This window comes from Phalangium opilio, unplaced genomic scaffold (genome assembly GCF_054372755.1).
Source record: "Phalangium opilio isolate 3A_F unplaced genomic scaffold, DU_Popi_V2 ptg000048l_1, whole genome shotgun sequence".
NCBI classification, from domain to species: Eukaryota; Metazoa; Arthropoda; class Arachnida; order Opiliones; family Phalangiidae; genus Phalangium; species Phalangium opilio.
In genome coordinates this window covers 5,733,539-5,759,469 of record NW_028324170.1, presented here as the reverse complement: position 1 = coordinate 5,759,469, position 25,931 = coordinate 5,733,539, and the positions used below count along the sequence as shown (strand labels likewise).

General features: G+C 38.0%; 2 protein-coding genes and 1 long non-coding RNA gene across 3 annotated transcripts in view; 1 reads left to right on the top strand and 2 right to left on the bottom strand.

Annotated features, from left to right (window-relative positions):
• LOC149673978 (metalloprotease TIKI1-like) overlaps nucleotides 1-25,931 on the bottom strand; it is a 75,845-nt gene that overhangs the window by 20,811 nt on the left and 29,103 nt on the right. Inside the window, exon 3 of the mRNA XM_089839809.1 lies at nucleotides 21,900-22,496. Coding sequence (XP_089695935.1) covers nucleotides 21,900-22,496 — 597 coding nt within the window. The remainder of the gene's footprint in view (nucleotides 1-21,899; nucleotides 22,497-25,931) is intronic.
• Nucleotides 23,573-25,053, top strand: LOC149673982 (uncharacterized). The gene is made up of 3 exons (XM_089839807.1): nucleotides 23,573-24,319; nucleotides 24,380-24,496; nucleotides 24,570-25,053. Exons 1-3 carry the CDS (start codon nucleotides 24,112-24,114, stop codon nucleotides 24,611-24,613), a joined length of 369 nt encoding a protein of 122 aa, XP_089695933.1. The 5' UTR covers nucleotides 23,573-24,111; the 3' UTR covers nucleotides 24,614-25,053.
• Nucleotides 24,774-25,758, bottom strand: LOC149673981 (uncharacterized). Its single transcript, XR_016366967.1, has 2 exons — nucleotides 25,629-25,758; nucleotides 24,774-25,514 (listed from the first exon to the last, which is right to left on the bottom strand). It is a non-coding gene; the product is annotated as an uncharacterized LOC149673981 (long non-coding RNA).

The following is a 25,931-nucleotide window of genomic DNA, read 5'->3' as shown; positions in this document are numbered from 1 at the left end:
GCCTTAGATGCTCTGAAAAAGGTCACTATCAAGATCATTGCCCCACGAGGTACACTAACCCCAGTAATAATAATAGTGCTTCGGGGTCAAATTTTCCTCAAAGAAATGGAAATCTAATCCCCTCTCAGAATAGGGCCTTCCAAAGAAATACTTTCACGCGTCGATTTAACCCTAACGGCGTAGTATGCCATCACTGTAACGAACCGGGTCACACTCGACCAGAATGCCCTCGACGCGTCCCCATGCTACCCCCCGCTAATAACACACCTGTACCATCGGGAAACGCAGGCAGGGGAGGAACTGGTCCACCCAATCCTCCCCCCAACCGCTCCTAAAGCCCATTCTTTGTAGTTCAGGACCCACAATTGACTCTTTTCAAAATTTAAATTTACCAAATTTAGCAAAACTTAAAATTTCAATTAATAAATCACCTTGTATAGCTCTTGTGGACCCTGGATCTACCTTTACTTTAGTAGATGAACGTTTTAGAAACTCTATCCCAACTACATCTAATAAACAAAAACGTATTAAATTAGGATTAAAACTTGCCAATAGAAGTCGAGTGACCACAACCGGCTGCGGCAAAGCAAACATTAACCTTCCGGGGAGAAACACAACGCATAATGTATATTTAGTTAAGAATTTAATTTTTCCCTGTATTTTGGGAATGGATTTGTTACAATCTGAAGGAATGACTTTAGATTGTGGCGCGATGCAGTTTTTTTGGAGTGATTCCCCCACGGAGAAACATAGTTTTCTTCCCAATTTTATTGATAAGCCAGTGATCCCCTCACCAGCTGTTTGCTCTGCCACACCCCCTTGTGAAATAGATGAAGAAGATCTTAAGAAAGCCCTAATGTTAGCGAAAGTGACCCCCGAGGAAAGAATACAATTAGAAGACTTAGTTTCAGAATTTCAATATTTATTTGCGAAAAATGCAGGAATTACTAATACCGCCACGCATTATATTAACACGGGTGATGCATACCCTATTTCCTGCGCTCCCTACCGCTACGCTCCTCACAAAAGAGATCAAATTGACGCTATTATTGACCAAATGTTAGCTGATGACCAAATTGAACCCAGTAACTCCCCTTGGGCAGCACCCTGTATATTAGTGTCCAAAAAGGACGGCGGTTCTCGCCTTTGTTTCGATTATCGCAGATTAAACGCGGTAACAAAGAAGGATTCCTACCCACTACCCAGGATAGATGATATCCTCGATTCTTTAAAAACCCCCAAATTTATTACAACTCTAGACCTCAAAGCTGGGTACTGGCAAGTGCCCTTAGACATAAACAGCCGTGAAAAGGCAGCATTTATAACCCATCGCGGTTTATTTCAACCCAAGGTCCTAATGTTCGGGTTGACCACGGCTCCGGCAACTTTTCAAAGAATGATTGACCACTTGTTTGGCCACTTACGTAAGTCTGGAGTCAGTGCCTACCTTGACGACCTCATTGTAATTTCCTCCACTTTTACGGAACATATGTCTACCCTTAGAAAGGTTTTTGGTGTTCTTTCTGACGCAGGCTTAACCGCCAAGGCAAGTAAGACCCAATTTTGTGCCAAAGAAGCCTATATTTTAGGTCATTTAGTTAATGAACAAGGCGTACACGTAGACCCCAGAAAAACTTCTGCAATTAAAGACATGCCAGCCCCTAAGACAGTTAAACAAGTTCGTAGCTTCTTAGGTGCCGCTTCGTATTATAGGAGATTCATAAATTCCTTTTCTGACAAAGCCGCTCCCCTTAACGCTCTTTTGCATAAGGATACAGCTTGGCAATGGGGACCAGAGCAGCAATTATCCTTTGATACCCTAAAAACCGCTCTGGTTTCCGCCCCTATTATTGCACCACCTGATTTTTCAAAACCCTTTATCATCCACTCAGACGCATCCAACACTGGTTTGGGCGCTGTTTTAAGTCAAAAACAAGATGGTAAACCCGTAGTAGTGCAATATGCTAGCAGCACCCTAAATAAAGCTGAACGCAACTACTCGGTTACAGAACGAGAATGTCTCGCGGTAAAGTGGGCTATTCAAAAGTTTCGCCCCTATATAGAAGGCGGTCAGGTAGAAGTCTTCACCGATCACAGCGCTCTTCAATGGCTTCGAACAGCTCGCGACCCCACTGGTAAGCTCGCCCGCTGGCGACTTATCATTGACCCCTATGTTTCGGCTATACGCCATGTCCCTGGTAAAAATAACGGTGTAGCGGACGCGCTTTCCCGTATTCCTTGCGATGACGACCCTGATTTGCTGGACGAATCAGAGTCCGACCCCTCGGAACCCCTTATCTTGGTATCAATCGTAGACCCTGATTCAGAAATTTCTTTCGATCCCGATCGTATAATAGCCGCCCAAGAAGCCGATGAACAGCTGTGTGCTCTAAAACTCTACCTAGATTTAAAAACTATTCCAACTGATGCCTCCTTGAAGGACTTTGTATTAGCTTCCGCTCCAAAATGCGCTATTATCGAAAACATTGTTTATCGTGACATTCTCCGTTCCCCCGATAATTCGAACTCATACCGAATATGGATCCCCCCCTCTCTAATTGAAACGGTATTACGTTTAACTCATGACATCCCTATTTCAGGCCACCTTGGAATTTTTAAGACCTTACGTAGGGTTCAAGCCCGTTATTTTTGGCCGCAAATGACAAAATCAGTCACTAATTATATTAAATCATGTTTACCTTGCCAGAAAAACAAAAACCCGCAAAGAGCCCCCGCAGGGCTCATGAAATCGGCTTTGCCGACTGACCCTTTTCAGGTTTTATCTATTGATTTGAAAGGTCCTTTTGTTCCTAGCAAAAAGGGTAACACCCAATTATTGGTAGTAATCGACACTATGACCAAATGGGTCGAGATGTTCCCGCTCCGTCGTGCAACGGCAAAAAGTATAGTGACAAAACTCGTTGATGAGGTTTTCACCCGTTTTGGAGTCCCCTCCACTATTATTTCCGATTCTGGTAGCCAGTTTGCTAGTAAACTTATGAAGGCTGCGTGTAAGAACCTAGGAGTGAACCATCGCTTTACGTCATTCTATAGCCCTAGAGGTAACCCCGTTGAACGTAGTAACCGAACTATAGGTACTATGATCGCTACATATATTACAAATAACCACAGAGAATGGGATATTGGCCTACCTCAATTAGCTATGGCAATTAGGACAGCCCCCCATGAAACTACACGTTTCACCCCAGCGTATTTAACATTTGGCCGAGAGTTGCGGACCCCGTTTGACGTTACCCCGCAATCTAACCCTGAGTTTAATATGTCCCAAGAAAATACCACCTTATACGCTGATAGCATTATGGACCGTGTTACGGTCGCTATAAATCAAGCGAAGGAAAATATTCTATTGGAACAGACTCGGCAAGCTGGATATTTTGATCAAAAACATAGAGATTTTGAGTACGAAGTGGGACAACATGTGTTGCGTAAAACGCACCCACAGTCTTCTGCAGGAGACTATTTTATGGCAAAGTTGGCTGACAACTGGGATGGGCCGTTCCTCATTAGTGAAAAATTTAGCCCTCACACCTATCGTTTAGCTAATTTAGAGACCAAACGGGTTCTGAAAGGCACGTATCACGTGAATCAGCTTAAGCTATTTATACCTCGTGACCCTGAGTGCGTACCTTTGCCTCCCCCTGTTGTATTGACCGAAGATGATCCTCCCATTGATGACCCTTCTGGTCCGGACGTTCTTGTGTCTAACAGTCGTCCTTGTATTTCCCCTAGCCCTAGCTCTAATTCTTGGAATGGTGACCAACCTCCTTATATTAGACGGCTTCGCCCTAGAGATACAATTACTAAGAGGGTCCTAAACCCTACAAAGCAGAGTGGTTAACTCAAATGCTGTGTATAGCGTAGTTTATTTTCTTTTTAATTCCATTCAATTTTATATTGTTATAGCAGAGTGGTTAACTCATATGCTGTGTTTAATTTTGTTTCAATTTTGCATCTCGAGAATTTTTTTTCCTATTGGATATCCATGTATATAGTTTTTATTGTCTAGGCCTAGATTGGATTTTGTATTTTTTTTTCACGTAACCCCTTTTCTAATATGTGTTTTTTTTTAATCGTTGTTTCTTATTATTGTCGAACGAGGACGTTCAAGTTTTGGTTGTGGGGAATCTGTAACAATAACATGCAGAGCATGAAGTTATTCCCTTCTATAGTATTTTCAAATATTTTTATATCTATGGCTTTCAAATATTTTTATATCTATGGCTGGTAGTTCCCCGCGTTGAGGCTGGTTACTTTCCCCAACCCGTGCGCGTCATCGGGAAAACCATTTCCCCAAAACTCTCTCTTCGCGTGTGCGTTCGTGAACTTTTAAATGAACTCTTTCAAGAGCCCTTCACGAACTTTGAAGACCCCGTAGCTTCTGGAGAGAGGGTATAAAAAGACGGCGCCTTCTATTATTCCCTCTCTCTCGTTACCCATCTGCAAGGCCGGACTCTGCCCGATTTGTCCCAGGACCAAGGCCGACGACACGAGGTCCACCCCGAACTACGTTACCGGGCCTAAACCAGGATGGACCTTTGGAGGACCGAACTTTAACCGGCCGAACTACGTTACCGGGCCTAAACCAGGATGGACCTTTGGAGGACCGAACTTTAACCGGCCGAACTACGTTACCGGGCCTAAACCAGGATGGACCTTTGGAGGACCGAACTTTAACCGGCCGAACTTTATCTTTCGCTTCGGATCCGCGCCCTCGATGAACTTCCATACGGTACCGTACAAACAATTATTTTTATAAAGAGCTCTCGCGAAATAATGCGCGCCATTATGGGAATAACCAGCCCACCACTTTTTATTAATTAAGTAATGCTTATCATGAACTGTTAATCAACCATATTACCTTTTAAATGAACCTTTCAAATATCAAATAAATCTTAATGTTAATTTTAATCATGCCGACAGTCCATTTTAATTTAATCCCCCTAGACAAAACGAACCTATTTAATTACAATTTGTTATTCACCTAAGTTATCTATAAAATCTGTCGCAGTATATACGTCTAAAAGGTTTTTGAGCTCTGGAATAATCGTATCCTATAGAAGAGAAAGTGCGGTGACCGCCGGAAATCGCCACCGATCATTACGAACTCAGAGGGGTCATTTCCTGCCTGCATGTAAATTGGGGCCGCACGAAAAACAAATTAGGCCTAAGGACCACAGGAATTGCAGCTCATTGGTCAAGCGTGCTTCGTAACAATTATAGAAAATATAGAGTATAGAGGAACAAACGATATGCCGCGATAATAAAGTTACGTGCAGTAACACTCATTACGATTATTCTCAGTTGAACCTATTTTAACAACGCTACGTCATAAGTTGTCAGTCTCTGCAGCTCGCGAAGTACCAAGGTTTAACTACAAAATTTAGACGGTTTCCTCTATGAGAAAAATTTAATTCAGTTCCAATGATATTTCTCGGAGTTTAATTTGGTCTAAACTAATTTCCCTGACATTTCCATGTCTTCCCCGCTTTCCATGTTAGTAAGAACAAAGAGGAAAGCTTTGTTAGGACTAACTTTGCCTTCTATCCTTCCTGGTATAACCGATGGATATTTTCAAATTACACAATTTGCAATTTTTTCTAAAATGCACGATGAAATGAACTTTTTTTTGCTGCGGAACGGTTTCAAAATAATAGGACCTTTGGGGGGTCCCTTTGATTTAGCATTATGATTCACAGCATGATCCTCTTTATTTCCCACTGGAGCCCAATTATTTTTGTTAAAACAAAAGAGAGCTAGGCGTCCTTTAACGAAATGGACCATAAAATATGACAGGGCTGCAATTAACGCGAGCTCGCTAACTTCGATTTCGAATAAACGTCAAAAAAATAACCATATAGGAAACGGTGTTAAAAGCGAGACAAAAGATGTTCAGCATAAGTTTGCCTTAGAAATTATACAAAAAAGGCATAGGGCGTCTTGATTTTTACGGTGCAAATTTAGAATGGTAAAAATCAGAGATTTTCTATATACACTGCGTTTAATAGAGAGTGGCCTCGTAATATAGAGTGGTACTGAGAGGGGAGGAGTTACGGGGAAGTGACGTCAATATTGGTTGCCTAAATTGTATGGCCTGAGCTGACGACTTCCAATATGGTTGCCAAAACCGTGGTAAGAGGTCTCTGTTAAGTTCAACGTGTATCGAAAGTCTCTGGTATAATTAAAAGGGGTTATTTCCACCTCTATGGACTATTTTTTAGTTTTATAGCGTAAAATATGCGCTTTTCTCACGCGCTTTATAAATTTAATCGTGAGGAGCTACCGTTATTCAAAGACGGGCGTAATCTTTCGTAAACCCGGTTTAAAATACAAGCGTATGTAGTTTCGTCTTTGTTGTAAGTGGAGTATAAAAAACTAACCTATTCAATCATCATAAAGCCAAAGTATAGCTTTGATGTTAAAGTTTTAAAAGCATATTGGGGAATGAAAATTTATAGAATAATCCGTTGAATATGGCCCTTACCTTATGGTGAATTTCCTAAAACAAAATTTCAAAGCTTTCAGTACTTAATGAAGGCACATTAAGCCCGAGGATAAGTTCGATCGTATATTATGGGGTCATTAAAATATATATAACTAAAAATTGCGACCCTTTAATGGCGTACGTAGCTATTAATATTAACGCTATTTTTAGACATTGTGGATATATTAGTTTGACCCGCGGCAAGTTTACGCTTTCGTTATTTTGGAAGCCTTTTGAAATTCAAATACGGTTAGTTTGAAGCCTCCAGAAGTACATTATATGAAGTAAACAAATTTCAAACCCAATAAAAGTCAAATTAAATGAGGTAAACAAATTTCAACCCAATAAAAGTCAAATTAAATGAGGTAAACAAATTTCAACCCAATAGAAGTCAAATTAAATGAAGTAAAAAAATTTTAACCCAATAAAAGTCAAATTAAATGAAGTAAACAAATTTTAACCCTATAAAAGTTAAATGAGGTAAACAAATTTCAACCCAATAGAAGTCAAATTAAATAGCATTAAAATTGTTTCATTCAATATAACTAATTTAATTGAAGCCAAAATTATATGGTGGTTTTCTTTAATTTTTATGCAAATACGCACTTTGTTTATCGAAAGTGAGCCATAGACTTGGCAACTCAATTTATGAAGCTTTGAAAATGTATATAAAATTAACGGAATAAATTTGGATTAAGTTTGTTAATGATTACTTTATTAAGTTTTGAATGCAAATCGATTTAATTTTGTTCTGCCTTTAAGTTTTAGCTTTCTATTAATGGTAAACCGGAGACTTTATAGTTGGTCTTGATGAATCGGTCAGTCAGACCGGACTTTACTTTTGATTAAATTTTAACGAAGAATTATATGCGGAAATGCGCATTTCGTATAAAGCCTAGTCTTAACTTTAAGCCTCGTTAAAAAAAATATTATGTAGATTATATCCCTTGATCACAGTGACATTGCGAAGAAAATTATGATGAATTATGATTAGAAAATCTTATATTTGAAAATGCGAGAGCACGTCCGACTGTCATAATGACCTATTGTTGAATAAACTGAGGAAATGGAAAAATATGAAGAAGAAAAACCTCGAGGGGTTCGTCACAAGAACCAAGAACAATGATTTTAGTTTTCTTTATATTTGACAAGCAACAAAGAGAGCCGATGTTGACAGAACAGTTTTGTTTCTTTTCAGTCTACCATATTAAAGGATGGCGGTGTTTACGTTCAATAGACAATTTCGCAAGTTACATACAGAGAACACAACACACAGGGGAGAGGTTGCCATTGGGGTATGCGCCCTCTCACCCAGAAGCACAGCTAAAGCAAGCGCGAATTTTCTTGCCTCCCGCGTGTAGTGAAGTTGGACTCCATCTGGCGTTACTTCTTGGCGCGAGGGAGAATACCCCAATGGCGGTCTCTCACCTGTATGTTGGTCAGCCACGAAGCCCTTCTATACGATATGCGAACCTGTATACTAAATATTATTGAAATAAGTTGTAGCGTTAGGTCAATCGGCTATGTTATTGCACAAAGGTTTTTCACATTTAGATCCGCCATTTCTCAAGATGGTCGCGGATTAGAAAAAAATCTTTCTTAAGATTAAATTAACGTCCCTGTAGCACTTTAAGAGATTCAATGAGGTTACCCCCTCGAGAAGAACCCAAGTACATTTAAATGAAAACCATGGATCAAAAGTTAACTCGATCCTACGAAATTTAAAGAAATTTCGCATGGATTCTCCATCTTTATTAGTTCAGCTTGAGTTGCGGAAATAACCAAGAGCCCAAAATCTTAAAGTGTTGGGGGTTGACCCCAACGTATTCCCTTATCTCGCTTCTGCGAGAGAAGGATAGTCTCTTCGATGTAATGGTTAAGCAAAAGAAATACACCATAGTTTCGAATTTTCGATGAGAATCCAGAATTCATACAATTCTTAACCATTAAAATCGAATAATTAAAGACACTAGGGTTTCAGGCAACTCTAGAACGATACCTTAGTGTTTATACCTAATGGCTTAGCCTCGTCAGAGGTCGCTTCTATGAACATTTTAACAACCAGTTGATTGGTGGAAATCATATTTTGCTTGCATGCACTCAGCCATTGAAGTACTTCATCGAGTGTCACACTTATTACTGTTACGTAACTTATGCTAAGGATAGCTCGTATTTTTTTACTCTACTTTTATTTCAGATATAAAAGAAAAGCTAAAACCTCTTAGGTAACCTTTTAAAAACGTTGAAAAGCGATTCGAAAAAAACCAAAAAAAAACCTGAGCTTGGTGGAATTACGAATTTTGGTCTGAGGGGAATTTTTTAGCTTTTGAGGACTTAAGGATGTTCCGAAATCCGGAAGGAATTGGGGAAACGAAGGAAGAAGATGTGGAAACTGATTTTTATTAAAGGTTTTCGAAATATAGGATTAAATAAATATAAAATAACTTATAAAGGAAATAAATTATTAAGGGAGACTAAAAATATAAGTGGGATATTCTTACCAATGAAAGGTCAAAGAGCCCTCATTGACAAGGAGCTCAAACCCCTGAAGTGTTTACTAGGACGTTACTCTTAATTAGTACAAACATGCTATGAAATATTTTTCTCTATACACGGCCATCTTGAAAAATGGCGGCCCGAAACGTGAAAAAATACTTTGTTTTAAGGATTTTATTAATATTTATTGTACCGATTTCCTATAGAGGGGTGAAGGCCTAAAAATTTCCAAAATGTCACGACGGGCAATGTCGGGTTCCTTTGTTGCTATGAAAAATAGAAAGATCATACGTAACAGTGTTCAGAAATTTAATTCAACCAATCATTTTGTTATTTGGTTCAAGAGTTGCCATAGAATGTAAAGAACTTAACTATTAATTGCTGACAAAACAGTAATTAATTTAATTTTTCATCAACTTCAATCAGAAAGCAAAAAATACCAGCGTGATTTCAATCTCTATTTACATCATTCGACTTCTAAAATCTTGTTGCTTCATTTCGAACTTCTGTCAAGGGACCAAACAAAAAAGTTAACATTATACTCTAGTTGGAAATCAATCCTTGAAAGTTATTCCAGTGGGGCTGATAACTCTTTCTAGAAATCTCAACGACCGGGTTCCGAGAACCATAAAAATCTCTATGTAGCTTTGGCATCCAAAAAAATAACGTCGTTTCAACAGGAGTACACAGATCCGCAATAATAATACCGAGTCCAAATACTCGCAATTCCAATGACTAGTCTAGATTTCTTGTTTGGAAAGACGTTTATTGAAGAAAATAAGTAGGTTGTCGTATAGTAATGTTTTAAAGTTGGGCCAAGGGAGAAAAAGATGTCGTTTACACGCATTGCCACAAGATTATAATACAACTCTAAGGGACTAGCTCCTTCTTTTTGCCATAGACTCTAGTGCTTAAAATTGTATCCCGAAATTGAGTACGTAAAAAGAAGAGAGAAATAATTAAGAAAACTTAGCCTGAACCGCAACATGGTTGGAGCTACACCCAATATGGCAAGTCCCAACATTCTCAGACTAGCTCCTTCTTTACACCTTAGACTAGGCATCCCTGACCCGCAATTGAGTACGTAAGAGAAGAGAGAAATATTTGTGAAAACTTATCCTCGACCGCAACCGGGGTGGAGCTACACCTGAATTGGCAAGTCTCTACTTCCTCAGCCATAACATAAATAGTTAGTCCCTTTGAGTTGTATTATTACCTCGTGGAACTGAATAAAGATTAACTCGCTATACACCCTTATTTGAAAAAAGTAATTCTAGATAAACACATACAAATAAAGGGTAATTTTATATGTTTGGGGGGTCGTTCGTTTCAAATTGCTTATTGATCCAGCTATTTGAAGTGAAACGTCGATTCGCGACTGTACCCTCGCTACTTTTACATCTCGAATTATAGGTTTCCCATTGGCACGGCAGACTGTTCCTTCTCTATGACCCTCCTTATTCAAAGGGGTAATGGCACAACTAGACAGTTCCGTTTATACCATTAGAATTGTAAAGAACTTTAAAGAAATTCTTTTAAATTGAGACTCCCTTTAACTTAAAAATAAGACAGGACACCAAGTGGAAGTCGCTTTGCTGCATGGACATTTAAACTACAGATTTATGGGGTAGAGGGGAAAAAACATATGAATACTGCTGTACAATGCATGAGTAACTTTGCAATCTACCAGGAATAATCGAGATAATTTTGCCTCTCGAGGTATTATGGGAGAGTTATCTAAATTTGAAATACTTTTGCTCTTCTCAGAATGAACTTCATATTTTCTGGAAATTGAATTCCCCCTCGTAATAACTCTCAAGAAAGACAACGTTTTAATAGTTCTAACAAAAGGTTATCCAGGGTTAAAGGTCACATTCATGTAACACTTAAATCAACACTCGTCTGTCTGTAGAGTAAGTGCGAACTATAATCAGGTCTTAAAGAAGAAACGTTATCGTCCGCAGTGCCAAGGAGTTAAGACTTGGTCGAGTGACTGCGTACGGTACGATATGGTTCGATACAGCAAACGAACGAACGAACGAACGAACGAACGACCCCTTAACGACATTGTCACATTAACGATAAATCCTCGTTACATTAGCATCCATCGGGCATTTGCTATTTTTGGAGCTTCGGACCCACTCGCTTGATTTAACACACCCCCTCATCTCCCCTCTTCTATACCCAGGGAGTATCTTCAACTAGAGTCGCACTTCATCCATGTATCTTATAAACCCTACAGGGGATAAGAAAACTGGGTACCAGTGAGGAAAGTTGGAAAAGGCGACGAATTGCGGGGTGACCTATGGCCTATTCTACGCCCCAAGCCTAGATTTCCACAGTGGGAGAAAGGAGGTCGAATTGAGGTTTACTCGGTGGTTCCTTCCATAACTTCAATGTCCAGGGTTTTTGAAACAGACTTAAGTAAGAATTAACCAATTTTCTACTTTATTTGTTGGTGGGTGCAAAAAAAAACTTAGTTTAAATCACAACTTTAAAATTGATTGAATTGTTCCAGCTACTTCACACACATTTTCAAAATCATTGACTTTCCCAGGATTTTCGGCTACTATAGCTAAATTTATAAAGATGGGCAGTCATCTTTTAGTCGAGAAGATGTATTCGGTTTTAAAATCTTAACTCTTTAAAAATTCTTAGCAACACGTTTTAACCATTTCTTGGTCTAAGTGCATTACACAGGGTGGAAACCTTCTCCAACGACCAGTTTAGATACTTCTCCTAACGCGTTGGTGTTACGCAGTGATATTGCAAATTGATGCATTTACAGGCGCTAGTAGAGAAATTAAATGAGTAGTCGAAACTACCTTCAATTAAAGAAACAAAAGCAGCACTACCAAAAGTGAATGGTAGTGCACAGGACTTACAAAACTCCTTTAATTTCGCTACCAGTACCTGTAAATCCCTTACATATTAACCCAGCGTAACAGTTAGGCCTTAGGAGAAGCAACCAGACTGCTCGACATCAAAAGTTTACACTCTGTATAGAATCTAAATGATGCTTGTATAGAGTTCCGTGTCCAACACATTTGATAAAGTACGAGGGAAGCTGACGCGTAGGATTACGCAATGTTAATAACCATAGTAGTGTTAATGAAGTTTTGCTGAACAGGCGTAAAAGTTTTTTCTCGGAAAGGCGTTGTTCGCGGCTGCTGGGAGGGGAACTGCCTTAATTTTAATTCGTTGTAAGGTCCCATTAGTAAATTAAAGACAACTGGATGGCGCGCTAACAGCCTCAGACGCTCTCCCCGCAACTTATTGCCTAATTAAAGAGTCTATGCTGAAATTTTAAACCACGGGAGTTTGAGTTCCGGGGTTCTTTGGGGTCATGGGTTATGAAAATTCTCCCTCGAAAATTTCCTCATCTCAAGATGAAAAATTATTTCATGAAAAATGTTTTTGCAAAAGAAGATCACTAGCTAAAAGTTATTTTGTGAAAAATGTTTTGGCAAAAGAAAATCTCAAGCAAAAAATTATTTTGTGAAAAAATGTTTTTGCAAAAGAAAATCTCAAGCAAAAAATTCTTTTGTGAAAAAATGTTTTTGCAAAAGAAAATCTCAAGCAAAAAATTATTTTGTGAAAAAATGTTTTTGCAAAAGAAAATCTCAAGTAAAAAATTATTTTGTGAAAAAATGTTTTTGCAAAAGAAAATCTCAAGAAAAATTATTTTGTGAAAAAATGTTTTTGCAAAAGAAAATCTCAAGAAAAATTATTTTGTGAATAAATGTTTTTGCAAAAGAAAATCTCTAGCTAAAAATTATTTTGTGAATAAATGTTTTTGCAAAAGAAAATCTCTAGCTAAAAATTATTTTGTGAAAAAATGTTTTTGCAAAAGAAAATCTCTAGCTAAAAATTATTTTGTGAATAAAAAAAATCTTTTGAGAAAAACCTCTCTAGCGAAAATATTCTAAAGATTAAGAATTAAAAACCATGTTAATTAACACATTATAAATGTTTTTTTTTCGTTTCCGCGGTTTTAAACATACTTGCGCGTATTGTTTATAACAATATTTAGCGATCTCGTTAGCAAAGCAGGGAAGCGGGAGGGAAATCCGTACCTTAAATATTGGTTATGTATAAAGTTTTAAAAACTCAAAGCCCTAGGGGCACCATTTGCAAAAAAAAATATGAAACCTGTTACGAAAAATATTACATAAATAGACAAGAGAAGTTTCTTAAAGGGAGAATGAAATGACCAGAAAATAATTTGTTAACCGATTTAGACAAACGAATGAACATTGAAATAATTCCGTTTATTCATATAAAGTTAAGTTTCGAAGTTTCAGATGCTAAGTCTAACTCTATTTTATTTAAAAGGAAACCAAAATGGTGACCTTTAACCAATTAGCGACCGTTACACGAACCACGTGAGCTTCCAGCAAGGTCTGCATATAAAAAAATACTTGCTGTATATCAAAAATGGCCGTTAAAAATTTATAAAAACTTAACGGAAAGATTTTTTTTGGGGTTTCATAATGTTTCTTAAGTTTTTAATATTATTCTAAATCGAGTAACAATTTTTTTGCGTAACCATTTCACTCCGCCATTAATAGTATATCATTACAAGCCGGTGCGGTGTCTCAAGAAGGTAATCGGAATTTTTTTCTTCTGGTAACTTCGAGGGTATAATAACAATAATAAAAGAAGGTTGGAGGTACTCGAGAATACGTTCCTGAAGTAAATTTGACCCCAGTGTACCATTGCGCAAAAACGCCAAATATCCCGGAGCGATTTTTTACGACCTGTGGGCCTTTACAAAAAACACCAAAATATGGCCTATAGCATATACGTGCGCCCATGCCTTGAATTAAAGCAGCAAAGCGAGAATATGAGGCTACGGACACTTATTGAGCCCTAAAATAATAGATTTATGGCTGCGAAATTCAAAGGAGAGAAAATGCAGCAAAATTAATAGAAGGGTCTTTAAATGTAAATATCATGGCACTTCACACTCATTTTCAAATTCTCTGACCTTTCCCTGACATTTCACAAAATTCCTCGACCTTTCCCTGACATTTCACAAAATTCCTCGACCTTTCCCTGACATTTCACAAAATTCCTCGACCTTTCCCTGACATTTCACAAAATTCCTCGACTTTCCCTGACATTTCACAAAATTCCCCGACCTTTCCCTGACATTTCACAAAATTCCTCGACCTTTCCCTGACATTTCACAAAATTCCTCGACCTTTCCCTGACATTTCACAAAATTCCTCGACCTTTCCCTGACATTTCACAAAATTCCTCGACTTTTTCCTGACATTTCACAAAATTCCTCGACTTTTTCCTGACATTTCACAAAATTCCCTGACTTTTTCCTGACATTTCACAAAATTCCCCGACCTTTCCCTGACATTTCACAAAATTCCCCGACCTTTTCCAGACATTTCACAAAATTCCCCGACCTTTCCCTGACATTTCACAAAATTCCCCGACCTTTCCCTGACATTTCACAAAATTCCCTGACTTTTTCCTGACATATCACTTCCATTTTAAAATTCCCTGACGTTTCGATTACATTTTCAAACTCCTCGACTTCTCCATATACAAAATCAACCCAACAATAATTAAAATGTATGAAACCGAAACTCAGAGACTCCTATCTTAATCACAAAGTTAATTAAGCTTCTACTCCACTTGTCATATTCTCTCTGCTGGCAGTAATTAATTTCCCAATATAGTTTTCTCGTTAAAAAATAACAAAATCTTCCTTTGACTCGCCTCGTTATAAGAGCGTAATTAAAATCAAGATGAAATCTTACTTATTTCTAGAGCTAAGTCGAAGAGCTATAGTCGATTAAGGTACCAGGGTTAAAATATAAAAAAAAACGATAAGTTGGTTAGAGAGAATCTATTGGAAGCATCTCTCCTCTTAATTATACATTCGTTTAAGGAGTCATTAGTTTTCCTCGGTCTATTAATAGAACCAGAACGAAAGGGGGTCCCTATTTAAGTAGATCCGATTAGGGGGACTGAACTGGCGCGGCTTAATTCTTATGCTTCTTTAACACGCTAGCGATTTCCCAAGGTTTGTAAAACGTATTCGCTTTATAAGGTTAGCTCATTGACGACTCTGGAAGCCCATTCTTACGGAAAATTAGAATGTATAATCAGGGATTGATTTAATTTTAGAAGTAGGAATGGAGAACAGAGTTATGTGGGCGCGCGTCTAAGTCCCGTTCGACGCGCGCCCAGAAGAAGAGGCGGGTTATAGCGACAGAGGTAAAAAGGAGTTACTACGTATTTTTCGCCGTCCCCGTCAGCAACGTCATCAAAACATAGTTTAAGTGAGCCAATAAGATAATTTTAACTTTTCGTTACGTGTTGGAGGGAGGGGCTCTTTACTGGGCTATGAGTCGGACTGAAGTAAATACTAACCGTTCTCCATTCCTACTTGTAAAATTAAATCTATCCCTGATATTACCTAAAAACGAAGTAGAGAGCTGCAACTCCGTGGAAGAACTCCGAAACCCGCTGGGTTCCGCGTTTAAGCGATGGGAACTCCAGGAGTTGGAAATGTTTTTCTGAGATAAAATTGGAGTTGGGTGGCAGTGGAAGTTTTCGTGTGCGGAGTTGGGAGGCACTGGGAATAATGATATTTATAATTGCGGAGTTGGGAGGCAATGGAAAATTATCTTAAAACATGGAAATCTACGGAGTTGGAAAACTTAAGTCTGCCAAGTGGCAGGGCTCCAATTTAAAAGCGGACCTTAGCGTTATTTGTTTTTTGAAGCTTCGTACGAAATTCTTTTTTCACATTTAACCCCACGTGACACGCCCCCTCAGTGAGTCTCTCACACAATGGGGCCGCGGGCGCTTTCCTTTTCTCTTAAACCCATTGACAAGAGTCTCCTTTCTAGCTTTGAGGCATATTAAAGTCAAGGTCTATAGAGTTGCCGCTTCGCTAATATTAAAGTAAGGCAGGAGGCATATTAGCAGGCACAACTTATAACAGAATGAACTCTAGTGTTAGTATTTACTATTTCTTGATTCGTGAAGTTTGTGGACTTGTCCTTTAAAATAGCATTTGCGAAGCGAATCAGTCCGATTTTAATTAAGTAGCTAATTTAAGAAACTAAGCGTAAAATATGACTGAACGACACGCGTAGCGCCTAGAAGAATTGTATGAGTAAATATTATTCCTTATTTGAAAATCATAATTTATAAGCACTCGTTATATCAATCTCAGGCCAAGTTTGAAAGAAAACTAATGAGCTACACGTTTTACTTGAACTTTCTATTTTTCCAATTCTAAAGAGTAAAGAAATCTTCCTAAGACTAGAAACTAGAAAGGTTTTAATGGACGAAGTTAGATGGAGTTGGGAGGAGTTTAAGAAATTTTAATTTCCATGGAAGGAATTGGGAGGTGTTTAAGAAATTTTATTTTTCATGGGAGGAGTTTAATAAATTTTAATTTTCATGGAAGGAGTTGGGAGGAGTTTAAGAAATTTTAATTTTCATGGGTGGAGTTGGGAGGAGTTTAAGAAATTTTAATTTTCATGGAAGGAGTTGGGAGGAGTTTTACATTTCGCTTGGCGGAGTTCTGCGGAGTTGAAACTTTTGATTATGGCATTGGGAGGAATTGGAGTCATTGTTGTGTATCGCCTTGGAGTTGAAAGGAGTTGGAGGTTAATATTTTCATTTTGCAGCTCTCTAAAACGAAGTATGCTCTGTTTAAAAAACATTTTTTCTTGCAAAGACAAATTTGCATTAGAAATTGTTCGAAATAACAGAAAACAAAAATCACAATACTTATAATCGGGAAAAATATGTGTCGTAAACTTCGAAATATATAACTTTTGGGAAACACTGTGCTTTCCCCTACATGGTTTATACGATTGGGAAAGTCAGGTCAGGGATTCAGAATCTGAATATTTATTATTATATTATTTTTTCCCCCATCTCGGTAACTGGCATTTATACGAAATGAATCGAACTGACTAACTCAGTCTGGACAATGCGAATTGACGTGGTAGGTATAGACGAATGAATAAAATCAGAATAAAGATTGCCTATATAGCCCATTCCCCCCCTCCCTAGAACCTTTTTTATCAGACCCCATGCCTGTCTGTAGTCGTTTCCCATCTCTGTATGATTGTCCATGCAGATACGTTGCGAAGAATACCAGACTCGATTTATGGTAGAAAAATATTTATTATACGGTCTATGTATGTTATATAGACCACCCACTTTGATATATATAACTATAGAACAGATTTAACGCTAGTTTTTTAGAAATACCGTTCAGGAGGACCCTTATGGTCTGTTGTTATAGACAGACAGTAGAATTCAAGGAATGGTAACCTACAGACGTTCATTTTACCAAAAGTATATAGAAATAAAAAAAGTACACTTAATTAACAATACCCTGCCTTTTGCTGTAGACGACACGTAAACTGAGAAGCTAACTACCTTCCTCTCAACCGCCTACACGAAATTAGGGAGAAGGTATAAATTCGCCATATTTCCAGCTTTATCTCCAGTCCAAACGTAGGTCCGGAGTTACTCCCCGCCGCCTCTAAATTACAACCAGTATCTCATTGGTTCTTGAAATCTCACGTCAGCGCGACGCGAATGACGAAAATTACTTTGTATTTTCCGACTGAGGAGAGACGAAATAGCCCGGCCTCCTTCCCCCCTTGTATTTTGAAAGGGGAACTGGGACTATGGCGCGCGAATACTTAGTCTTCTTATACCTTCTCCCTAATAAACTACATATCACTTCTTGATAGTACATGATGCCGGCGATCCAAACGTTAATTTTTGGTACTAGCATCTGCTACTTCATGAGTCTATTCACGGCTTGTTCCCTGTGCCACGGGTCGGGAAGGTAATCTTACGCAGAGAGGGGTCGACTCTATTCTGGGATAAAGGAGGGTATCTCATAGTACACGGCTCATACTTATGTGGAAACTTATATTATAAACCTATGAGAAGAGAAGTTAAAGCATTGTATTAGAATTTGACTTAAAACGTTATGTATAACGGGCTTGCTTGAGTTGAGCGTTCTATTCGGAGAATGTCTATTTTGGAGAAGTCTTAGGACTTTTGATAGAAACTAGAAGCGTTCACTGCGCTGCTAAGAATGCAGAACGCGATTTGATAGATGGGCAGAGATCGCCTCTCCTTTCCCTATTATAACCTCTCTCTCGCTAGGCATGCTGGGTCTTCGATCAAGCTTGGAATTCTGTAATGATTCCGTTAGATATATAGACTCTCAACTTTTAATATCATTAAGGTCGACGAGCTATATATACTGTTCTAGGAGATGCGTCAAACCTCCATATATTTTACAAGGAGGAAAAAACGCCAGGATTCCTAAAATGGGTTGCGGATTTGTGTTTGCTCATAGTTTCCAAAAGCGTGAAAATATTCAGAAATTTCCAAAAGCTGCCCTGATAAGTTGATAAGAAATGTTCCATAAGTTTGTCACTGGTTACAAACTGGAGCTTGTCATGAAGTGACGTAGGTCATAGATTCTCGTAAAGTGATGCCTGGTGAGGCGCTGTCAAACTATAGGCTAAATAGGAAGATGGACTGCATAACCGAGTGTAGTCAATTCTCGCTTGTCGTTCTCGAACTAGGCCTACCTCTCAGTAAGTCTCTTGCATTATGAAGAATATTTAGTGTTATACTTATGGAACTTAAATTATAAACTTATGGTAATTTATCATGTACATTTTGTCTACCAATCCCATTGACTCGAAATTTAAAAGTTGAGCTAAAGTCTAACGACACAAATACTTGCTGTTCTAGCTGTTTTCAAATGTTCATCTAAATTCTGATTATTGTGTAAATACAGGACTAAATTGTCTAAAAATACATTTGAAAATAATTTGAGATGAAAACCTTTTCTGTAAATTCGCTCAAAGAATAAAAACTTTGTAGGAAAGCTTTTTGTACTTCGTCACCCGCCATTACGTAAGCAAGGAAGGCGCCTCTGTTACTTCCACCTCCACTTTCTCTTCCTTCCTTCGAAGTCATTTTATCCTGGACAAGATCTATTTCCTTTCTCTTCCGAGAGAGCTCGATTCCTTAAAACCGTTTTTTTGTTGCTTAAACTTCCACTCAAACTTTCTTTTTAGGCCTTGGCAACTAAGGCTTAGCTACGTGAGCGGGTGTATGTGTGTGTGTACCGTTTCTTTTCCTTGTTTTTTATCTCTTACTCCTTTTCAGTTTCTTTGTGTTTTTTTAGTTATTTATAAACCTTTCATATAAATTATAGCTAGCAAGGGAACGATTGAGTCGGACGAAAACAAAAACAAACCACTTTTCACGAGAATAAAGAATATTCCTAAAAGAAGAAGAAAACTTCCTAAAAGGCTTAAGAGAAATATATATATAAGGTTTTAACTTCATATTATTTTACAGTACACTAAATCGCGAAAAGTGTTGCACTGGTAACATTATACAAGATGGAATTCTTATTTTTTGAAATAATTCAGAGTTTTAATTAAGACCCTATAGAGAAGTAATTAATTCACAATGTCACAGGGTTTATTATTGGTACACCTGACTTCGAGAATGACCTGCTTCTTAGCTTGAATTTCCCATATTTAAACATTAATTTGACCCTTAGCTAACACTTCACTGACTTTGCAAGAATGATTTGCTTCTCAACCTAGACTTTACTGACTTGAAGACTGGCTTGTCCGTTAATAACATTTCCCTGCATGACATAAAGATTGACGTGCCTCTTAGCTTAACCTTCCCTAGCTTCGAAAATAAAATATTTAGGATAAAACTTAATTCACAAAATTCTACTGAAATTCGATTAGCAAGCATAAATACATCGAAAAGACACCGAGTCCCTTTCGAAACCAAAACGTCCATGATTGAGTGAGAAGATTCTGAGTGAAAAAAAATCCCTGAAAGTTCAGGAGTAAGGAAGGAAAGAAAGAAAGAAAGAGGACACAGGAAGCAAATAATTAATGATAGTCAGTCGCCATCTCTGTCGACAAAATAAATTTCTTCTCCCAAGTTTTGTAAAAACATTCGCAAAAGTTTCATTTCTTTGAATGCAAAAGAAAGGGGGAAACAAGTGAAATTATTGCTTCTTTGACTAGTAAGAATATAATTTAGCAGTTCCCTCTGAACAAGTCAAAGTACTTCCTCGCTTTCAAAGCTAAGCTGAAAGATCGCTGAACCCTGTTCAATTCCTTTATTCGTAAAAGGCTTGTCTTTGACGTAAGAAAGCAAATGAACCGCGTCCTATACTATCCGTGTACACATACCGAGTAAAAAGTATTAAAAGGAAACCGTGTCCATGGGGATCCATAGCCATAGGACCTCGGCCACAAAAACCTTCTATCTCCAAAGACCCAACAGGAAAGGCCAAAGAAATGGTCCGACAGAGATATATACAAGACCATAGGTAACGCGATCGGTGTAAGTAACCAACTTCCCATTGTTAATTTCTGCGTTTTCATCATAAACTATAGAGAATTCTAAACCTGGCGTCGTAATGTCACGTGAACAACGTATTACCCAAGAAAAATTAATCAGTTAAGCAGGTTCTCATCATTAAAAAATTATAATGAAACCGCAGCGGTTAGCAGCTATCGATCTGTTTTCAATCTCGTTTGCTGAACTTTATTCCTAATTATATTTAAACGTAAAAGCTACAGGTTTTGATTCTAAACAAACGCTGTAAAATATTACAGCTCACTAAAAACGGTTTCAACTAAAACATCTAATTATAAACATAATTTCTAAGTATCGTCTCGGTTGGCCTAAACCTCGGTCCCTCGAGCTTGTCTATTACCTTCACTTCTGCTGACGTACTGAAGTGAAATCGATTACATTCGTTTTGCTCTTTGTCACCAGGTGGTTCAATTCGATTCAATGCGTAGCATACTTAGAGAATTATGTTACCTATGACTAGACATATATATATATATCTGCACAAAATAAGGGCTAGCTGGACATTCCTGAAAGGTTCCGGCACGGTACGCTGTTGTAATCAATTTCAAGGGTAAAAAACACTTGGGTCGAAAGTGGCGCGGATGTATACGTAATGTATCGTCCCGTACAGAAATGGGTAAAGAAGAAACGATAGGCAGAGTTCTCCGTTGACTGTTGTAAAAAAAAGAGTGGACGTACACCAGGACACAATGAAAACCTTCTTCAAGATAGGAAATGAAATGTTCTCAACGCGCTATATGACTATAAGTACTGCGAGGCGTTGAAGAACTATTCCTACATCTATTTTACCCTATACACACAAAAAGCATCCGTGCCGGAGAAAGAGACTTCCAGAAGACGCCAAGAAAAAGGTCTTTTCTAGTTGATTTAAAGGGATTCTGCGGAGTTCCTATATATAATTTGCGGAACTAAAACGATTTAAACTCGAATGTGACAAGACTGTCGTTTAGGGTTGTTTTAAAAGCTGATGGCCTTGATTTTCCACGGAAAAACACTATGACAATATGTCTGGAAGCTTTAAAATCGTACGTGCAGTTCTTTACGGAAGAGTCACGAACTGTTACTGTTTGTTTTGGGCGCAAAGATAGGGAACGGTTTACGGAGAACCTATAACGTTTGAGTCTAAGTCGCGTCGTCAGTATTTTCAATCACAAGTACAGTGAGGGGTTGCCACAAAATGTCCTGACCTTACTAGTTTTTCCCAGACTATTCCCTTGAATTAATAGATTGTCAATGTCAAGAATGTTATTTATACATCAATTCTTTAGGTTAAGTTTTGAAACATTTTTTTTTGTAATGCACAACGTTGGAATTTTCATAAACCCAATTAAATTTCCTGACATTTTCAGGTTTTAACTGAGCTGTGGCAACCCTATTACACTATTGCTATGCGAAAGCCATGTTGTTTATAAGATTCAATTACCTTTAACCCTTACCAAATAAACGACGAGGGTCCTACCTGAGAAAAGTTGAGTCCATTCAATGGCAAGCACTGTTCCTCGACTCTTTCAACGGCTCCCGCTCTCTTATTGGCGCGTTCAGCCTCTTGCGCGAGAAATAAGTCCAAGACGGGTATACCACGAGACTTGATGTCACTTTCGGTTAAAGAATTAACCATCAACATGACCCAAACGGGTCTCTTTCGTTCCCAGTTGCCGGTAATGGCGTTAAAGAGATAGTCGGCGTAAAGTCCGCGACCCCTTTGATCGGCCGTCATCCAGGAGGGCATGACAGTCTTAACGTAGTCCAAATGACGTTTCAAACGCGTGTAAATATCTTTGGGTAACAAGTCCACAAGATTCTGTCCTTTGGGCAACAACTGACAATTGGCCAGGGCAGAAATGGTACCCGGGTCCATCAAGTCTAATTCGAAGAAAACATTGTCCGAGGCTTCGAAGGCTTGCTTGGCATTGTCGGGGATATAATCCCAAACGCGCGTGTACGGAACGTGGATGGTTCCAAAAAAATAAGCGGCCGGTTCACGGCGCACGCTCCACAAAAATGAAACCGGATCGACTTCGCTACCACTATCTTGCGTAGAGGCTTCCTGCGATTGCTGCAAAATTTAATAAAAAAACATGTCAGTTGTTTTTTAATTGGACCAAGAACTCATATAGCACGATTAACACCCTAGAACTAATGAATAGCCATTTTCACGAGCTCGGAGTTAGTTAAGGCTTGTCATCTTGCCAATAATGGCGGCGATGCAATTCTATATTTGAATGTTCTCAGGTATTATTTGGGTTCTTTCGATAAAGTTTGGTTAAAAAATGCATTAATTTACAATAAGGGCTCCAGAATATAACTAGGGCATTGCGGCAGACATCCACAGCACCCAATTACTAAGACAATTAACTATGCTGTAAAAATACTCGAATGGAAGCATAAGTTCTAAACCAAAATCATATCTTTTTTAGGAGCTTAAGGACGTAAAAAATAATGATAAAATCATAAGTTAACTACTATAAGTCTTTCCGTCACGCTTGAAGAAAGAACGATATGTACTGTTTTATTATGACAACAGTCAGAAAATGCGTTCAAAAACTTATGACAAGCGTTGTCAATATAAATTCAACGAACATAAGCGATTTTCCCGTTGAGTGATATTGAAAACTTACACAGATTAATAATAAACTTGTGAACTATGAAACGAAGTATCTATTTTTTACTTTTGCGCTCTTTAGAGCAGCGAAAGTATTGTTCCGACCTCTGTTGGCTGGACGGCTGGCTGGATTTGGTGTAACCGCATAATAAGTTTCGTCATAAATAAACTTTTTGAATTTCAAATTTCCCGCGAATTTTTGACTCGAAATTCATCCGTAGTACACCTCACACCTCATAGGTGGCGTAACGTATTTAATTTCAATTGAAATTATTTTTCTGTCGGCGCCGGGCCTCGAACCCGCAATGTCCCAATCCATACGAGACGTCAGTGAAGAACGCCCGAGCGCGCGCCTTACCACGAAGCCACGCTTGCTTGTAATATAGAGTCAGATAATTTATAGTGAAGAGAAGAGAGAGGTACAACGATACGGACCCCCCCCCCCACCTCCCCGACGCCCGCCACGAGACGAGAGAGAGAGGACCCCCCCCACCTCCCCGACGCCCGCCACTGGATGCTGTCGAATATATATTGTATCGCGCTAGAGGAGGAGAGATCCAAGAGACAGACAGACTTCGCACGCGCGCCAGACTGCCTTTAGCGCTGTGTTCCTTGCAATTTTTTTTGCTATTTAATAATTATTATATATCTTTTTAATCCTAGGCAAGATTAGATTTCTACTTGGGAACATAAACATTACAATTAATACTATCATATTAATCAAAAAAGAAATTAAAGTTCTCCCCGACTGAAGGCGCGATAAGCAGAGAGAGTTTTCTAATTTCACCAATGATATCGTTTTTGAAGAATCGTCTGCTTAAAAGTTAGGGAGGTTGATTTACTAAGATGATTGATGATTAGATAGTTTAATCAGGTGTTTAAATGTAACTTAATTCCGGCGATACCATTAATGACAAACGCAGTCAACATACTCATGGTTTAATTAAAGTTAATTAAATTGAATTGCTCAAAGATAATTATAAAATTAAATCAACAACTCAACTATCGGCTCAACGATAATTTGGCTAGTTTTTGTCAGTTTTGCTGTTTATTTTAACGTAATTAAACAATGGTTAAGTACTGCAGCGTGTATGGGTGTAGAAATAATGCCACAATGAGTGGTGTCCGCTTTCACCAATTTCCACGCGACGTTAAATTGTCGAAACAATGGGATATAGCTTTAAAAATGGGTAAACCACACACCAAGTCCATGGTTGTCTGCTCCCTTCATTTTAAAGAAGATTATTACCGCCCTCAACCGAAATATGAACATTCAGGTATGTTTTAAGCGTATAATATTAATTTAAAACCAATTATAATTAGAGTTATTATTGTAGATAAGTTAAGTTACCCTCCCAGACCCTTGGCTGTTCCTTCCAAAAAACTGCCGTTAAGGAAACATGATCAACAAATATTGAATGCCACCTCCATAATTTCATTAACAGGATTACAAAGTAAGGGTCTATTTGATGCGATCATTAAAAATATTAACAGTAAATTCATACCCCTTTTTCATGGACAAATAAGGTAGAGAGGGCCAAGAATGGGGGAAACTACGAGTCTCGAGATAGGGTATTTTTGACACTCATGAAACTAAAACTTGGCATTTCATTCACCGCTCTATCAGCTTTGTTTGGAATAAGTAAAGTTCAGACCTCAAATCATTTTAAATTAACTCTTACGCAGTTCCCAAGCTTGTTAAAACCCGTGAAAAAAAATGCAAATAAATAATGCATTAAAAATAAATAAATTTATTTATTATTTATTAAATAATAAATTTTGAAAAACAATTTTATTTAATAAATTTGTAAGGTTCTATCACATTTTAATGAACTTAAAAATATCACTTCAGCCTTATTTGCGCCATTACATTCCGTCCTTTTTATTCCATTTCAAATAATTTGGAATGTAGTAATTAAAATAAGCAAAAAACCTTTTGAAAAAAGTAATTTGTAATCTTGGTAAAAGATTGTTAATAAATTTTTGGTCTTTTGGCACATCAATAACAAAACAGTCATCTTCCAGTTTAGAATAAATTCCAAAATGACAACTTTGAAGTCCTAAAAGTGCCAAACTAAGTTGCACTTGCCCATAATACATTTGTTTGGGTTTCAAAGAAAATGTTCCGTCCTTCTTGATTACGTAAGGAGTTTTCTTGAGGACTTTTCTAAGTTTCCTTTTTCACCAATGACTGGACACTTCATTTCGACCAAATTATCGTTGACTAGACCGTCAGGGGAACACCCCAAGAATGGATAAGAAGGGCTGACTTCGAAACCAATCTTCGTTACTTTTAAATTAGACTTTTTTTTCAAGCAACAAGAGTTTTTTTTTGTTTATAATTCCATACTGTGTGAATTCATTTCCCTTAAAGTTTGACTGAAGAGCTTTTCGAATTTTTTCAGTAGTATCTTTTAGAAAATATGTGTAATACTTGTAGCAATTTTGACAAGAGAGAGAGAGCAACAGGTACTAAACAAAATGAAAACAGTATTACCAATTTTTATACTAATGTTATGACCAAGGCTTAAGAGTTTACATAACTAACTTGGTTAATATTAGGGTGATTAGGTTTTCAACACTTACCATTTTTGAAAATATTCTCTTCTGAAAATTGTGGTTCATTCATTGCAAGAAATTTCGAGAACTAATTTTCATTTGGCACTGAAATATCAGTTTAAACATCACATACACATTGCCGCTGATGCTGCTACAGGTCTCAGGCTTGCCATTATGGTTTCCCCTAGATCAAGCTTCGTGTTTTCTCCGCACGGTGGCACTAGTGAAACTTTTCGTTCTAGGCGCGGAATCTGGCAGCCCTGAACTAGGGAAATTTTGGTCCAAAAAGGGAAATTTTAAGGGTTAGAAAGGGAAATTTCATTTGTCCCA

Excerpts from the sequence above, each read along its gene's own strand:
- LOC149673982 (XM_089839807.1), top strand. The coding sequence starts at position 24,112 with ATGGTTAAGTACTGCAGCGTGTATGGGTGTAGAAATAATGCCACAATG. Across the intron at positions 24,320-24,379 it reads ACCGAAATATGAACATTCAG|ATAAGTTAAGTTACCCTCCC; the intron begins GTATGTTTTAAG and ends TTATTATTGTAG. Across the intron at positions 24,497-24,569 it reads TTCATTAACAGGATTACAAA|GTAGAGAGGGCCAAGAATGG; the intron begins GTAAGGGTCTAT and ends TGGACAAATAAG.